Consider the following 18,297-nt stretch of genomic DNA (forward strand, 5'->3'; position numbering starts at 1 on the left):
GGAAAAAGGGGGGTTGTTCTCTGGCGGGCAGGAATGGGGGTCACGAGGTGCTCAGTAGGGGAGCTTTTGAGCCAGGATGAGCCAGGAGAAGGAATTTCACAAAATAATGTCATCAGTTAAGGCAGGAACAGGCCATTTTCACTTTTGTGGTGGAATGTCATCAGTTAAGGCAGGAACCGGCCATCTGGATGTGTACGTGCAGGTCACAGGGGATATGATGGCTTAGCTTGGGCTCAGAGGCCTGACACTATTCATGTAAGATCTGTGTACTTATTGGTCATGATAAACTAATTTAAAAAATGAATTTTTATATTTAATTGCACAGAAAAATATTTCTATTACATTGTTGAGTGCAAAAGGCAAGTTATGCTAGAGCATTTCTCCCTGAACTCAATTCTACCAAAAAAAAAATTTACATATACGAAGAAAGAAGAAGAATATACTCCAAAATATGAGATTGTGGATGAGTTTTATTTTTTTATTTTTGGTTGTTTGCATTTTCTAAACTTTAGAGATATAATTCCTATGTATTGGAAGAAGTCCAGTCTTCTTCAAACTCCCACAGCCCCAGGCTCAATAGCAATAACCACAGCATTCACAATCTCTGACCCAATGCATTGGCAACATCATCAACTCTACCAGACCACCAGAAGTAGCCGTCTTCATCCATGATCCCTCTGTCACCTGTGAGGTAAAGCATGTGGCCTCTTGCTGAAGCATATTCCTCCCAGCTCACCTGATAGAATGACAAATCCAGAAACCTACATTTACTTCCCTCTCACAATCATTTAGTGATATGAATTGAGCACTCTGGCTAGCCCTAGGGGAGACTGAGAAAAATAAGTCAGGATCCCCACTCTCCAGGGGATCTCACATAGAAAACTCAACAAACACGGAGAACTTTCCTTGGTCATTTCTCTTAACTTCAGCTTTTTTTTTTTTGTCCCAGCTAGAAACAAGAGTAATGATGGCCCTTCACTCAGAGGTTTGTCCTGAGGCTTAAATGAGGCAACATGGACACAGCATTTTAGCACAGGGCCACGTACAGTATGGGTAAGGGTTGTTGGCTGCTATTTTCTCAGGCTCATCATCCATCAGATGCAATCACTGTTCCCTGTGTTTGAAATGTGCCTTTAATTTTCATACCGCCCCTGACCAAAATTCCATCAGAAAAAGGTGGCTTCAGCTTAAGGTTCTGACACCAGAAGCACATTAGAGTGATTGGTGAAAATTTCCCTTTGCATGAGATTGGCCCATTTTGCAGGATCGTTCCATGGAGTGTTCACAGATTTTTTTTTTTTTTTTTTTTAATTGAAACAGTCTCACTCTGTCACGCAAGTTGGAGTGCAGTGGTGTGATCTCGGCTCACTGCCAACCTCTGCCACCCAGGTTCAAGCGATTCTCGTGTCTCAGCCTCCCAGTAGCTGGGATTACAGGCGCCGATCACCAAGCCTGACTAATTCTTTTTGTATTTTTAGTAGAGATGGGGTTTTGCCATGTTGGCCAGGCTGCTCTCAAACTCCTGACCTCAGGTGATCCGCCTGCCTCGGCCTCCCAAAGTGCTGGGATTACAGGCATGAGCCACCGTGCCCGGCCAGATTCTAACAGCATTTGACTCATTGCCATAGAGACCACGTCACCAATTTGTCCAGATTCTTAGATCTAATGGAGAACCTGCTTGTTAGAGTTCTAATAAACTTTAGTGAAAAGCTGTGTAAGCAGCTCATTCTCAAACAGCACAATAATCCCAGTAGGTATATGAGGTATCTGGGTCTCTTCTTTGGAATCTGTCTTATGGGTGAGAACATGATTTTAAAGTCTCAGCGTATTGAAGTTGTGTTATCAAAGTTTGGAAATATTAAGCATTATTCTCTCACAGAAATTCCTAATATTAAAATATTTAAAATGTTTTACCTAGGCTTTAACTCAAAAACTCCATGAGAGATACTCAAAGAGGGATTTAAAGAGTTAACAAGGATACTAATTGAAGAAGTATTTACAATATAAAACATTGGAAGTAACCAAAATTTTCAACAATAGCAGATATGTTAAATAGATCATGATAGTTCTCCTTGATAGGATTTTATAAAATTATTAAAAATGTTTTCATATAAGGGCTGGGTGTGGTGGCTGTCAGCACTTTGGGAGGCTGAGGCAAGTGGATCACTTGAAGTCAGGAGTTCCAGACCAACCTGGCTAACATGGTAAAACCCTGTTTCTACTAAAAATACAAAAATTAACTGGGCGTGGTGGTGAGAGCTGGTAATCCCAGCTACTCATGAGGCTGAGGCAGTAGAATCGCTTGAACCTGGGAGGTGGAGGTTGCAGTGAGCCAAGATTGTGCCACTGCACTCCAGCCTGGGTGACTGAGTGAGACCTTGTCTCAAAAAAAAAAAAAAAAAAAAAAAAAGTCGTTGTATAAGATTTACTGATCTCTGAAAATCATAAGTAAAAAAACAGGCTTCACAAAAACTGATAGAGTACAATCTCACTTTTATAAAACAATACATATAAATAGAAAAAGAATGAAGGATATATACACATCAAATGTTAATAGTGGCTAAGAATGGTGGCATTATGAGTTAATATGCTTTTCTTCTTTGGTCTTTTCTGTATTTTTGAAAGTTGTCTATATTGAACACAAGTGAGTTTTATTATCAGGAAAGGCTAAATAAATAAATATTTTAAAAGTAATTAAAAGAAAGCCCCCCTTTATAGATAAAATGGACTGCTCATCTTTATGGAATAATGCCACCTAATTAATGTATAAGAAATAGCAGTTTGAAAATCACCGTTCTGAACCCCCCATTTTATTTATTTGTTTTTGAGACAGGGTATTGCTCTGTTGCCCAGGCTGGAGCACGGTGGTGCCATCACACCCAGCTCACTACACCCTTGACGTCCTGCTCTCAGTTTATCCTCCCACCTCAGCCTCCTGAGTAGCTGGGACTACAGGTGCATGCCACCATGCCTGGCTAATTTTTGTATTTTTTTTTGTAGAGATGGAGTTTTGCCATGTTGCCCAGGCTAGTCTTGAACCCCTGGGCTCAAGTGATCTGTCCATCTTAGCTTCCCAAAGTGTTGAGATTACAGGCATGAGCCACTGTGCCTAGCTACTCTTTATTTTAATAATTGTTTCCAAAAAGAAAAGCGTCATCTATGGATGCTAAAATGATTGGGTGAAAGTTAATTGGAGAATAGGATATTTACAGAGTCTCAAATTGTTACACGGCAGATTATTACTAATTACAAAGAGGAAAATGTACCTTTACAATGGAAATGGCACTCATCTCCTTAATCAAAAGATCAAAATTATCAGCACCCAAAATGAGACAACCTAATGTTTCCCCCCTATAAGCAAATAAGAAATATACATCATCTATATAATATTCTTGAGAAAGATGTTTATCCTGGATCTCATTATAAGGAAACAATATGTAAGCCTAGAAAGTGAGGCATTTTTTAACACAACAGTCCTCTATTCTTCAAAATGTCCACGTCATGAAAAACACGGTGGTGGGACAGTTATAGATAAAAACAACTAAAGAGATATGAGAACCAAATAAATGCATGAACCTTGATTGAATTCTGGATTTATAAAAGCTATAAAACACATTTGAGTACAGTTGAGAAAGTCTAAGTATTGGCTAGATATTAGTATTAAAGAATTATTTTTAATTTTCATAGATGTGATGGTGTTGATGTTTAAGAAGAAAGTCCTTATTCTTAGGAGAATGCTGCTGAAATATTTAAGGACAAAGTGTCATAATGTCTGCATTTACTTCCAAATGTCTCATCAAAAATGTGCAAATATAAAGTAAATGGGGCAAAATCTTAATAAGAAGTGAATATAGGTGAGAGATGTACAGGTAGATGTTCATTGTGCTACTATTTAACATTTTTGGAGACTCAAAAATTTGCAAAATTAAAAATTGGGACAAAAGTATTTGGCAAATCATAAAGTACTCAACAGTAATGGCACTATGATTAGTAGCAACAATGAAAGTATTTAGGAAAAAAGAAAATTTTCTTACCATGTGTGGACAGTACAGAGAAGCAGGTTGGTTTAGTTTTATGCGGATTGCAATATTTCCTTCTTCCCCTGGAGGCAGGAGATTTGAGTTTTCATCCACAATCTGAAATTAGATAATCACTAAAGGAATTTTCCTTACAAACCATTTGTGCTCTTCCTGAAACACCACAAGATCTAAACTTAAGCCTTTCTACCCCCATTTAAGGTGCCAGGAGAGTGCTTGGTTGGTGTACCTAGATACTGGGCAACCTAAGAGGCAGTGTGGTTCAGTCGTCAGTGTGAGGGTGCCAGAGCTGGAAATATTTGGGTTTGCATGTCCACTCTGACACCTTCTGACTCTGAGAATCTTGGATACTTCTCTGTACCTCAGTTTCCTCATCTAGAAAATCAGAGATTTAAAAGTGCACCTATTATACAGCTTTATTGTGAGGATGAAATAAGACAACACAGGTAAGGGCTCCATTGCCTGGTTAGTACAAAGTTTTAAGAAAGCCAGCATCTCAGAAAGGCCTTTCAAACAAGGACACTTAATTAGCCATCTTATGTATAAGAAAAAAAATATAAAGAACATGAAAATTTAAAAACAGATTTGGCAGTTTTATAACAGTCTAGAAGGTGGTGTTATTTTTTCCTATTAAGAATTAGAGGGCAGGTTAGGTTAGGAATAAATAAAATACAGTTTGAAAATAATGAGTTATTGGCCGGGTGTGGTGGCTCACGCCTGTAATCCCGGCACTTTGGGAGGCCGAGGTGGGCAGATCACCTGAGGTCGGGAGTTTGAGACCAGCCTGACCAACATGGAGAAACCCCGTCTCTACTAAAAATACAAAATTAGCTGGGCGTGGTGGCGCATGCCTGTAATCCCAGCTACTTGGGAGGCTGAGGGAGGAGAATTGCTTGAACCCAGGAGGCTGAGATCATGCCATTGCACTCCAGCCTATGGCATGGCAACAAGAGCAAAACTCTGTCTCAAAAAAGAAAATAATGACTTATTTCAGCCGAGTGGCTTCTTTATTGACCTGAAATGGAAGGCATGACCATGAAGTAATGTGACAGGAGTTAAAAAGTACACTGAGATGCTAGCTCAATTTTGAGGGCTACAACCTTCCAAGTTGTCACCTTGGAAAGCAATATGCATACTCATTTTGAATTTATTATCCTTGCTGAATACTTTGAAACTTTTCTATAGAAACTACTAGCCCTAAGGATCAGAAGGTCTTCAGGGATAATACATCTTTATACTTTGATGATGAACTTTAGACTTTGGGAAAAAAAGTGGCATTTAGTACTAAGTCTAGTAAATTAGATGAATTATCTAGAGAATACATTTTTAAATGAGATTAAAAAAATTTTATTTTCAATGAAATTGTTCTATTAATTTTATTTTTTGATTGTTTATTGGTACTATGTAGAAATACTATTAATAATTTTTTTGTATATTGATCTTATTTCCTGCAACTTTGATGACCTCAATCATTAGCTCCAATAGTGTGTGTGTATTCCTTAGGATTTTCTATATACATGGTCATGTCATGTTGAATAGAGATAGTTTTACTTCCTTTCCAATTGGGATGCTATTTCTTTTTCTTACCTAATTGCTCTGGATAGAACCTCTATGAAGAGTGAATATTCTCATAAGTCCTGATCTTAGTGGGAGCACTTTCAGTTTTTTACTGTTGAGTCTGATGTGAGCTGTGGGGTTTCTGTATGCCCTTTGTCAGGTTGAGAAAGTTCCCTTTCATTGCTAGTTTGTTGAGGGTTGTTACCATAAATAGGTGTTGGTGTTAGATTTTGTCAATGATTTTTCTGTGTCTGTTGAGATGATCATGTGATTTGTGTACTTTGTTTTATGGTATATTAATTGGTTTTTATAGTTTGAACCAACTTTGTATTTCTGGAATAATCCCACTTGGTTATGGTATATAATCCATTTATATGTTCTTTGTTAGGTTGGCTGGTATTTTGTTGAGTTTTTTTGCACTATAGTCATAAGAAATATTAATTTATGGTTTTCTTTTGTTTTTGAGGAGAGTTTGTGAAGGATTAATGTTAATGTTTCCTTAAATGTTGGATAGAATTCACCACAAAGCCATTTGGGCCTGTTTTTCTTTGTGGGAAGTGTGTGTGTATGTGTGTGTGTGTGTGTGTGTGTGTGTGTGTGTATGTGTGCGTGTTTTGGATGGGGAGTGTAAGGAATGAAGTTATACTTCATTTTGACAAATTAAAAAATATCTCTTTCATCTTCCCCCTTTGTGTGGGTCCTCTTCTCCTTTCTCACCTGAATTAAAAAAATAAACCCTCTAATGAGGTACAGTTGACATGCAAAAAGCTATACATATTTAATGTGTACAACTTGATGAGTTTGAAGATAAGTAAACACCCATGGAACTGTCACCACAATCTATGCCATAAACCTATTCATCACCTGCAAAAGTTTCCTCCCACCCTCTTATTATTATTATTATTTTGGTAATGAGAACACTTAATATATCTCCTTAGCAAGATTTTTAAGTATGTGATACAGTGTTGTTAACTGTTGGCATTATGCTGTACAGTAGATCTTTGGTAGTTACTGTCTGTGTAGCTGAAATTTTGTACCCCTTGGTAGATACCTTCCTGTTTTCTCCTCTCCACCAGCTCCTGGCAACCACCAATTCACTTTCCAGATCTATGAGTTAGACTTTTTTTTTTGAGACAGATCTTGCTGTGTCACCCAGGCTGGAGTGCAGTGGTGCGATCTCTGCTCACTATAACCTGTGCCTCCTGCGTTCAAGTGATTCTCCTGCCTCAGCCTCCTGAGTAGCTGGGATTACAGTCATGTGCCACCATGCCTGGCTAATTTTTGTATTTTTAGTAGAGATGGGGTTTTGCCATGTTGGCCTGGCTGGTCTCGAACTCCTGGCCTCAAGTGATCTGCCCACCTTGGCCTGGGATCCCAAAGTGCTGGGATTACAGGCGTGAGCCACCTTGCCCAGCCAAGATTGTTTTCTTAATTTCCTTTTGACAATTTATTGTAGTGTATAGAAACACAACTGATTTTTGTGTATTGATCTTGTATCCTGAAACTTTGTTAAATTTGTTTATCCTAATTTTTTTGGTTAATCTTTAGACTTTCTTTATACCATATGTAGAAATATAATTTTCTGCACGTCTGTAAGATCATGTAATCTGCAAACAGAGATAATCTTACTTCTTCCTTTCTGATTTGAATACTTCTTTTTTCCTTTTATTTTCTACTTACTCTGGCTAGGAATTATAATACTATGTTGGATAGAAGTGGTGAGAATGTGTATCATTTCCTTGTTCCAGATATGAGAGAAAAGCTTTCAGTTTTTGACCATTGAGTATGACGTTAGCTGTGTGCTTTTTATATATGGCCTTTATTGTGTTGAGGTAAATTCCTTCTTTACCCAATTTCTTGAGAATTTTTATCATCAAAGGGTGTTGAATCTTGTGGAATGCTTTTGCTGTGTCTTTTGAGATTATCATGTCATCTTTGTCCCTCATTCAGGTAGAATGCATCTGTGAAGGCATTTGGTGCTGGGGCTTTTCTTTGTTGGAAGGTTTTTGATTACTAATTTAATCTCTTTATTAGTTATTGGTATGTTCTGACTTTTTAATTCTTTATGATTCAGTCTTGGTAGGTTGTATGTTTTTAGGACTTTATCCATTTTTTCTAAGTTGTCTATTCTGTTGACATATAATTTTTTTCCTTTCTTTTTTTTTGAGATGGAGTTTTGCTCTTGTCACCCAGGCTGGAGTGCAGTGGCATGATCTTGGCTCCCTGTAACCCCTGCCTGCTGAGTTCAAGCGATTCTCCTGCCTCAGCCTCCTGAGTAGCTGAGATTACAGGCAACTGCCATCATACCCGGCTAATTTTTGTATTTTTGTAAAGACGGGGTTTCACCATGTTGGCCAGGATGGTCTTGAACTCTTGACCTCAAGTGATCCACTGGCCTCGGCCTCCGAAATTGCTGGGATTTCAGGCATGCACCACCACACCTGGCTTTGTTGACATATAATTATTCATAGGGATTCTATAGGGATTCTTCATGTTGCTATGGCATGAGTTAGAGTGTCTCCTCTTTCACTTCTGATTTTATTTCTTTGTGTATTTTTCTTATTTGTTTTTCTTAGTTCTAAGGTTTGTTGATTTTGTAGGAAGTTTTTTTTCTAAGAAAATCCTAAGGAACATTTTATTTTTTAATTTCATTTATTTCATTTTTGTTTATACTTTAATATGCAAGGAACATTTTAATTTTTTCTTATTTTTTGAGAGGAAAATTACATGCTCATTTTATTCATGTCTCTAAATGCAAAGGCCCAAACAAATAAAAATTAAGAAATTCAATCCAAGAAAATAAAAAGAAGAAAGAAATGCAATGAAAATTTAACATTTGAAAATATTTTAAATTAACTATTAATAGAGAAAAACTATTTTACCTTTTTAATAGGATCAGAAAACACATTTAATATAATGTAGTACCTATTCATGATTATTGCAAAAAACAAACATATAAACCTCAATGTATTAGGTTAACTTCCACATCCTGTTAAATAATATGTAGTAAAAATGGATAGGCAAACAAAAAACAAAAAATAGAACTCTACAGTAAACATTATCTTTAACAAAATTGGGTCAATTTCAGAACGATACAATAGTTAAAGTAAATAATAATATTTGTTTCATTCAGGTTGAGAACTTACTATTTCTTTTTGACCAATGTTAAAAAAAAAAGGCGAGATAGGCGTGAAAGCAAAGGACTATCTTAAAATGAATAATGGTAATTTTATAACTGCTACTAATTTGAGCCTGCTTTTATGTAATAAAATCCTAGACACAGCATTTGCCCTACCATCTTAGTATTGCTACCTATGCCCATACTGTGAATTCAGCTACATCATTTGGGAATCACATTACAGTATTTATAATAATCGACACCCGAGCAGCTGACTAGTGGCTTAGACTTCCCACTTTAGTATATTTTTAGTTCAAGTACAGAACGTTTATTATGGTGCATTCAAAATAGTTGTCTTTATTTTGCACATATCTTTTTAATAGCAAATTTTTTTTATTTGATTTCTCCATATTTGAAACTTGAACTACATTAAAGGGATATTCTGCAAAATTGTCAGCATCTCCTTCCCTCATTCCTGGGTCTGGGCTCTGTATTCCAAAAGGATATTGAGGTGGAAATAAAAGCAATAATGTGAGATTATCCTTGGGGTGAATTTAGAGAATGCTGGACTTTCCTCATTGCCTACCTTTATGTCAGAAATTTAGATAAACAACTGTAAGAGTTCACTTATTAATGTCTGTCATAATCATTACTATGAACTCCTACCTGGACAGTATAAGGTGGCAATGGCTTCCCCAGAGAGCTTGGCTTCAATTTTATTGTTTTGGAAGTAGCACAGAGTAGACCCTGTTCAAAGAAATGCAGACAAGTTTTTCTTTAAAAAAGCAATAAATTAATGGATCTAGTTATTGATCATAACCAGACATTATGTGCCTCCTAACAGAACAACATTACACAGTCTAACAAGTAATCTTGATTAAAAAAAAAATCAAGCAGGAGTGTGACTAAATTAACCTCTAGGTCAATTTACAGGAAATGCAGGGGAACAGAAGAACATGTAAACCATACTGCAATTAGGAAAATCCAGGCCATGAAATATTCAAAACAACCAACAACTCAGTTTTTTAAAATAACAAATTCAAGGGAAAAAGAAGGTAATGAGGAAATTCATAGATTAAAAGATACACAAAAGACTTATCAACTAGCCACAGTGTGTGAGCTTAATTGGAACAAATGCATGACTTAGATGATGGATGAAAATGTCAGTGGTAGATATTTGTTAATAAAAGGCAATTACTGTTAACTTTCAGGTATAATTGGAGAATATGTTTGTTTTTTAGTGCTTGTTTTTTTAAATACACTAAAACTATTTATGAAAAAAGTGTAGTTTTGGGGATTGTAGAGGGGTAATGATAAAACAGGATTAGGTAATAATTGTTGAAATGGGCAGTGGAGGGCCGGGCGCGGTGGCTCACGCTTGTAATCCCAGCACTTTGGGAGGCCGAGGCGGGCGGATCACGAGGTCAGGAGATCGAGACCACGGTGAAACCCCGTCTCTACTAAAAATACAAAAAATTAGCCGGGCGTGGTGGCGGGCGCCTGTAGTCCCAGCTACTCGGAGAGGCTGAGGCAGGAGAATGGCGTGAACCCGGGAGGCGGAGCTTGCAGTGAGCCGAGATTGCGCCACTGCACTCCAGCCTGGGCGACAGAGCGAGACTCCGTCTCAATCAAAAAAAAAAAAAAAAAAAAAAAAGAAATGGGCAGTGGATACATGGGAATTCAAATACAGTTTTGTCTATTTTTGTCTTTTGAGATTTTCAATAATAAATGTCTCAAAAATAAGTAATTGTTGGCTGCTGAGAAATACTTCAGCATACATGTAGGGCACCCCAAAGAGGGCACAGAGGTCTACCTTGGAGGACATGAGAACTGGATCTTGGATGAGTCAACCATGGGTGTAATGGGACGGAGAAAATTTTATTTATTAGAATTTTACCCCTAAAGTGCTGGGACTATAGGCATGAGCCACTGTTCCCAGCCTAGAAGAGGAATTATTTCTGTCTTCTACATAGTTATTTTTCCAGTACCTATTGCTGAGTCTTACACGGAAAGAGACGTAATATTTTCTTGTGTTTACATGCTAACAAATTGGAGCCCCCAGATTCTGAATGTTTTTGAGGATGGCCGTAGTGATCTCTCTCTAGTGTACTGCAGTAACTAGTTTTATGGTTCCTTTAAGAACTCCTCCTTCCCTCCATCTAATCTGGTGGGACTATTAATGATGGTTCTGTAGATCTACTTTTTGGCATGAACAAATGTCTCAGGTTAGGCCCCTTAAGTTACAGTCCAAGGGCAAAGCATATGACAGAAGCATGGACAATCAGAGTCTGTTCCAAGAATTTTCCAAAGTAGAGGTAGAAGTAGGGCTATTTTGATCTTGTCTGAAGGAGCGGTGACTCCAGAGTTGCTGGTGTTAATCTTGTCTGCTTTGTGGAAGAAACTCATCAGAGAACAACTCAGAGAAAAAAGCAGATGGAGCAATTGAGAGGAAGAGAAAGAGAGAGCTGATGTTTTAAGAGTTTTTTTAGTCCTGGTGTTTTGGCCCCTCCAGTCTTGATTCCATAAGCCTTGAAGCTGTTCCCGGCAAAATGGACTTATAATTTCCACTTTTGCTCAAGCTTGTTTGAAATACGTTTCTGTCACTTGCATCTCAAATAATGCTCACAAAACACAAGACTCCTTAGCTATTGCCAGTACATTACAATTAAATGGAAGATGTACATTTTCTCCCATGCAGGCTGTATGACTAACTAAAAATGCCAAGTTTATTAGGTGTTGCTGGAATCATATCAACTTAGTGTATCAACCTTGCCTTATTTCAGATGTTCTGAGTGTCAGTCATATTTGCATTTCATAAAAAGAAAGATAAAGCCAAAATCCTTATTGCCTAAGATGTGCTGTTTTCTTGCTAGACAGAATTGGATGATTCACAACCTGAGATCAGTGGGGAAATACAATGCAATGAGTCCTGGGTGCTGAAAATGTCAACTCTTTGGATGTAATTAAATGGATCTATGAGTGTGGTATAGACAGAATCTGAGACAGAATTTGATCATTTCTCAAGTTCCCTCTTTTACAGTTTTGAATTGTAACTTGCCTACCAAGTGTGAGCTTGACTATGAGGTCTCAAAGATTTGAACCTTGTGTTCTGAATTTTCTTTAGCTTTCTAAGTGAGGGTGTTTCCTGAGCCATATGGAACTACATAGCTCCACCAGGGTCCTCAAACTATAGACCTCTCCCCAGAGCCTGGGCTATCAATTTGACTGTTTTGTCTTCTTCCACACAGTCTGAGGTTTTCCTAGTCACCAAAGAATATTTTTGGACATATAAGGACAGAAATAAGTCCTATAAAAAGGCTTTGGTGTTACCAAGATTATGGAATTCCCTTCTTAGTATAATTCATAAAAACAGTAGTAATATATAAAACAAATGTAAGAAATCCCCCTGCCCCACCCCCCACCACAAATTCTTATTTTTCCCATGCTGGCTATTTGAATGTTTAAAAAATATTGGGTATTCAATTCTCTCAAAAATATTTTGTGTTTTTGCTTCTCAGGGAGCCTATTTTATGGACCATCTAGCAGTGAATGCATTTAATCCAGGCAACACTTTCCTATTTTCTTTTTTCTTTTTTTTTTTTTTTTTGAGATGGAGTCTCACTCTGTCCCCAGGCTGGAGTGCAGTGGTGCGATCTTGGCTCACTGCAACCTCTGCCTCCCGGGGAGGTGATTCTCCTGCCTCAGCCTCCTGAGTAGCTGGGACTACAGGTGCGTGCCACCACACCCAGCTAATTTTTTGTATTTTTAGTAAATACAGGGTTTCACATGTTAACCAGGATGGTCTCGATCTCTTGACCTTGTGATTTGCCTGCCTTGGCCTCCCAAAGTGCTGGGATTACAGGCATGAGCCACCGCTCCTGGCCCACTTCCCTATTTTCTATTGTTCCTATCTACCTGGAAAACACTGGAACCAATTCATGTAAAAATTTGGACCAGCATAAGGTACCAGCTCTACATTCTTATCTGTGGTGTTTCCATCATATAAGCTTTTCTGCTTATTCTCATCCTCATGTTGCAGGAACAGGACTATTTGTTCCCTGACTCTTTCCTTCCAGAAACTTTTCACAGTGCCGTCTAGATAGAACATCAATTGAGTGGTTAAGGAACTATTCTACATCCACATCTATATCCTCTTTACTGGATGTTCTCTTCATCAGTTACCTTTCCAGAGACCTGGCTCTTCCATGGGAAAAGGTTTCTACTTCCTTTTTTCAAGTGGGGGTTGTTGATCCTTTTATATTCCTTGGGTTTGGCATCTTTTGAGCTCCCAATACCACCTTCTGACCATTACTTCTCTGATGCTATGTGCAATTCCCTTGTCTTTTTGAGATTCATGCCATTTACATTTACCACTCTATACCATTCTTGGTTGTTATAATTTACCAACCTCTCAGTCATTCCTTATCCATTAAAGCCTTCAGCATGAGGTTCATGATCTTTCCTTTGACTCCGTCCCACTGTCATCCCTAGTGCCTCCTACATCCATATGAATGATCAGTTCTACCCCCAGTCTCTTCCTTCCTTGATCCTGATCTCCAGGGAGGGTGATGTGTCTCCTTAAAATTTATGTGCTAATTCCCTACTGCTCGCTGTGATAGTATTTGGAGATGAGGCCTTCGGGAGGTCATTGGGTTTAGATGAGGTCATGAGGGTGGCACCCTCATGATGGGATTAGTGCCCTTATAAGAAGAGATGCTGGGCATGGCGAATTGTGTCTGTCATCCTGGATACGCTGGGATGCTGAGTTGGGAAGGTCCCTGAGGCCAGGAGTTTGAAACCAGTCTGGGCAACATAGCAAGACTGTGTCTTTGCTAAAAAATAAAATAAAATACATAGCAAGCATGGTGGTGCATACCTGTGGTCCCAACTGTTTGAGAGGCTGAGGTTGGAGAATCTCTTGATCCTAGGAGTTTGAGGCTTCAGGGAGCTATGGTCACACCACTGCACTCTAGTTTGGGGCAATAAAGCAAGATCCTGCCTCTCTTTAAAAACAAACAAACAAACTGAAAGACACTAAAGAGCTTGGAAAGAGCTTGGTCTCTCTCTCTCTCTCTCCCTGTCCGTGAGAACACCATGAGAAGTTGGTAGTCTACAACTCAGAAGAGGACTCTTTCTAAAACCTGGCCTTTGTGGCACTCTGATCTTCGACTTCCAGCCTCTAGAACTGTGAGAAAAATAACTTTGGTTGTTTAAGCCACTCAGTCTATGATATTTTGTTACAGCAGCCTGAGCAGACTAAGACAATTATCTTCAGTCCTTCCAGCTCCATTGACATCTCCAGTGCTTTGTCTTCTCACCATTGACCTGCCTTTTCTTGAATTCCCTTCCTTCTCTGATCAGCTTAGTTTCTTAGTCTTTCATCTTAATGCCAATATCCCTATATCCCTTGCCTGCTGCCCTTTTATTGCACCTTCTTGGCAAAATGTTAATCCTGCTTCAATCTAACTGTCCACTTTTACCATGCTTTTCGTCTGTGTTTTAGAGTGATATTGGAGAAAATGACACAACTAAATAGTTAGTGACTTTGAAGATTAATGCTCTCCAACCTCAAATGTGCTCTTATCATAACCCATTTCTCCTTTATTTTCGTAATCTACTCTTTCTTCCATTTTCAGCAATGATAATTTTAAACATCCTCCACTCAGACTTCTACCCCATCATTTTTTCATTCTTATCACATGACATTGCCTTATACTCCACAAAGAGGGCAGGAATTGTCAGGTGGAAACTAGTTCAACTTTCTGTTGTGAAATCTGTAAATCTGTAAGTTATCTGTACCTGTAATTCTTTGTCTTACCATAAGAGGGGTCTCTCTAGTTTAAGCCATTTCCTCTTCCTGTGCTTAAGATCCAGTTGTGCATTTCTAGTGCGTGCTTAGTGCTTTGACAGTGTGCTTACACAGTGAATGGACAAGTTTGGTTTCTGGCTAAATAGTGAGTCAGCATCAACCTACAGTTTCCGTCTGTCCATAGCCTTCATAGATGTCCAACTTAGTGATGCGTTTCCAGTCCTCAATCACCCCAGGGCTGATGGGTCCTCCTGCAGCCACACAGTGCTTCAGACTCTTGAATCTGTAGCTGGAGAGGCATCAAAAGTTGTTCTTAGCCTCAGGGAATATTTCTACCAATAACAGATCTGTTAGAAAGAATCTTGGAAAAATGGTGCAGATATTCCAATACAGGAGATGCTCATTAAGTGGTGGTTGATTTTCTTAATACTACTCTATTAGATAATCTATTCAGACACCCCAGTGAGATCAATCTCCATGAAGACTCTCATTTACTCTTCTGGACAAGAGGCATTAATGTTAAAAGCAAATCAACCAGTGCTAACTGATGGCAGGAAGCCAGCCTTCTGCAGAAACCCTTCTGAGTTTTATTACCTCTCCCAAAGCCAGAAGTGTGTGTGAAGGATGTGTCAGCAATGGTAAGATAAAAAAGGAACTAATTTTCTAAAGTCTGGAGGTGGAAAGAGAGCCACTGATTTTATAAACTAGGCTCAAAGTCTCTAGATATTATAAGTTTCCACAGTGCCCCGACATACATGGAATAGTAGTGTGCATTTTTTATAAACTCAGAATTCATTTTATGTTTATTTGATTTTGGTGATGTCCAGTGGAAGAGTCAAGTGTGGGAAGATTATAGCAAAAGTTTTTATGGTCTCAGATAGAGGCAGTGACCCTGTATATTCTGAATACATGAAAGTTCCATATTAATGGTAATGTGGTAGCTCATCTGTATTAGATAATAACTGCCTGCCCAGTTAGGTCCCAAGACTAAACAAGATCAAAATTGGAGAACTGATTCTGAATTAATTCCAAATATACCATTACATCATTGCCTTTGTATTATTAATTTCAGGGTATAAGTGAGAGGTGACTATTTTAAAAATTTTAAGTGCTTTTAAGGGTTTAAGAAATAATCTGAACATTTTATATGAGATGGAATGTTGCTGAATAAAGATATACCATATTTAATCATAGCGATTTTTAACTGCTCCACAAAATGCCAATGAACTAGGCGTTCCTTCATGTCAACATAATTTAATACGGTGGTATTGTTTGTTACCATGGTTGTTTCCTTCTGTAGAGTTTATGTCCTTGCCCACATAGCTAAAATGAAATTTACAGTTAAATGATTATTTAGCAAACTCTAAGGCTTGATACAATGATTGAGAACCTGTGATTTCTCATTAATCTTTATTGATGATGATTGGTAATTCCACTTCTCAGTTGGTACCCTAGGGAATTGTAGGGTGTGTGCAATGATGCTCATTTCAGCAGCTTAGAAAAGATTCAACTATCTTTGATAGGTACTTGGCTCATTAACATACAATTCATTCATACTAAAGAATACTATGCAATGGTTAAAAATGTATTACCCATATTATCATAAATAGAGCTTTAAGGACTAGTGTGAAAAAAATGCAAGTTTCACTATGATATAAACAGATACCATCTATATAATCCCACCCCAATATCATAATATGTTTCTTTTGGGATAGATGGATAGGTAGATACACATAGGTATAAATTTGTTTCAAAAAGGCCTAGAAGAATTCATATCCAAGAGAGCAGGTGGTCTTTATAACTCATTTCCCGTTTGCTCTGAGAAATGAGTGCTGGTGGTGAATTACACATTTTTTTTTCCTCAAAATGGGAAATGGGTTAATATATACTTTTAAAATTAGAGGTAATATATTTGTCTTTAATGTTTATCTTTTTAAAGGGAGGTATAATTATAAATTTTTTAACAAACTCAACCTTCTAATTATAATTTAATTTTATGTTCTGGGCCAAGATACGGACTTCAAGTTGCAAGGGAATAAAAAATCACACACACTAATGGAGTTATTGTCATGAATGGCAACAAGTGTGTTACCGGAGGGTAAGATTGGATCTACTTCAACAAATTAAGGGGTCCTAATTTTATTTATGGTACCATGAGTGGAAATGGACTCTCTCCTGAGGGATCCTCTCTTACCTGGTGAAACACTTGTGCTGAAGCAGTTCCTGGTACATCTCTGGATTTGCAGATAGAGTGGTGATGGGAAATCTGGACAAGACCTGGGCCCCAAAGGAAGGAAAAACAAAATCTGCATGTGAGGTGGGAGAGACAGTGAGACTGTGGTGGGAGTGTGGGGGGGAAGGTCCAGGGAAGAGGGTCATGGACTTTGAAACTCAGCTCAGGGATGCCTTTCATCTCAAAGACTTAGTGATTCCCCACCTTCCACACCTTGGAAGAGAATTTAACTTTAGCTCTGTGAACATAGGAGCTATCATGTTAATCACTGATAACTGAATGCATACACAGCGAGGCATTTACTTCTGGATCCAAGAAGCCTTGTTTTGATCTTTGTCGCTTTAAATAATAAGCCTAGATATTGCCAGCAAAATTGTGGATTGTGCAGCAGTTGAGAGATTAGCACAGCAGTGTAGAAATTGTGCTGTGGAGTTCAGTAGACCACAGTTTAATTCCTAGTTCTGCCTCTGTGATTCCTTAGGCTAGTTACCTAACCTCTGTGAGAATCAGTTTCCCCAGTTCTTCCCTCACAGGGTTCTTGGGGAGAGGAAATGAAATAATCCATATGAAGTGCCAGTAAGCAATCAGTAAATGATAACTGATATTAATGTTATCTTCTTCAATATCACTATTGTCTTTTAAAAGTTTCCTTCTCAGGGATACAGTGGAAGTAGCCAAGTCCTCCTAATTCCAAAGCCCCTAGGGAAGAGAGAGAGCATTGCTCTCACAAGCAGGGAGAGCATCTTCAAGTCAAGATCACATTCCAAATTTAATTCTTGATTTGCCCCCTTCTGGGCATGAGTCACTGGGTCATTGCTAACACCTCTCTCTGGCCTTTGTCCCACACATTCCACACTAGGAATTGGTCTTACGTTTAGAACAGTCTCAGGGCAGAAGGCTGGCATGTGACACAGAAACACACAGGCCCCTTGGAACCAAGTTCCCAAGACAGCGCTCAGGGATAAAGATCCACCAAAGGCATCACCCAGACTCCACAAGACATCTGTTGGCTGGAGATCCATCCACCGTCTAAAGAGAAAGAGGAAAGCCATTTGAATTCTCTTGTGCTGACACTAGCAGCAACAATAATACTTGCTATTATCAAGCACTGAACTGTGGGGAGAAACAAAGATCACACAAATGAAAACAAGCAAAGCCTATTTATGAGGTCATGAGGCCAATGGACTCCTTAAATTTTTTCATTATCAGTCTTAATTGGCATGGCATTGTCTTCCAGGTTTTATGGCTTTCAGGGGTCTCAGAAGTTATCCAGTAGGCACTTTTATTAATTAATGGGTTGATTAAGTCAGTGATCTCAGCTTCCCCTGTTTTATTTCTCTACCTGATATCTACTGGCCATTGTAGCTTATGAGAGTCAAAGACTTTGAGGTGAAGGTGAGGAACATACACCTATTTCCCCTAAGGGACCTTTGTGTAGAGTTTGTTAAGAGAACTTGAGCATGGAGTAACAACACACAACCATTTATCTAAGGCAGAATTGAATGTAAGGTGGGGAAACTTAACCCCAGACAAACCAAGCTAA

General features: G+C 38.4%; 1 protein-coding gene across 1 annotated transcript in view; it reads right to left on the reverse strand.

Annotated features, from left to right (window-relative positions):
• Positions 1-452: 452 nt before the first annotated feature.
• The window catches only part of ACSM6 (acyl-CoA synthetase medium chain family member 6), a 34,337-nt gene continuing 16,492 nt past the window's right edge, over positions 453-18,297 (reverse strand). The window contains exons 6-11 of the mRNA XM_032136263.2: positions 17,627-17,783; positions 16,716-16,798; positions 14,687-14,810; positions 9,379-9,459; positions 4,035-4,136; positions 453-736 (exon numbers count right to left, since the gene is read on the reverse strand). Coding sequence (XP_031992154.1) covers positions 596-736; positions 4,035-4,136; positions 9,379-9,459; positions 14,687-14,810; positions 16,716-16,798; positions 17,627-17,783 — 688 coding nt within the window. The 3' untranslated portion in view covers positions 453-595. The remainder of the gene's footprint in view (positions 737-4,034; positions 4,137-9,378; positions 9,460-14,686; positions 14,811-16,715; positions 16,799-17,626; positions 17,784-18,297) is intronic.

The sequence above is a fragment of the Hylobates moloch genome, unplaced genomic scaffold (genome assembly GCF_009828535.3).
Source record: "Hylobates moloch isolate HMO894 unplaced genomic scaffold, HMol_V3 SCAFFOLD_3, whole genome shotgun sequence".
In the NCBI taxonomy this organism is placed as follows: Eukaryota; Metazoa; Chordata; class Mammalia; order Primates; family Hylobatidae; genus Hylobates; species Hylobates moloch.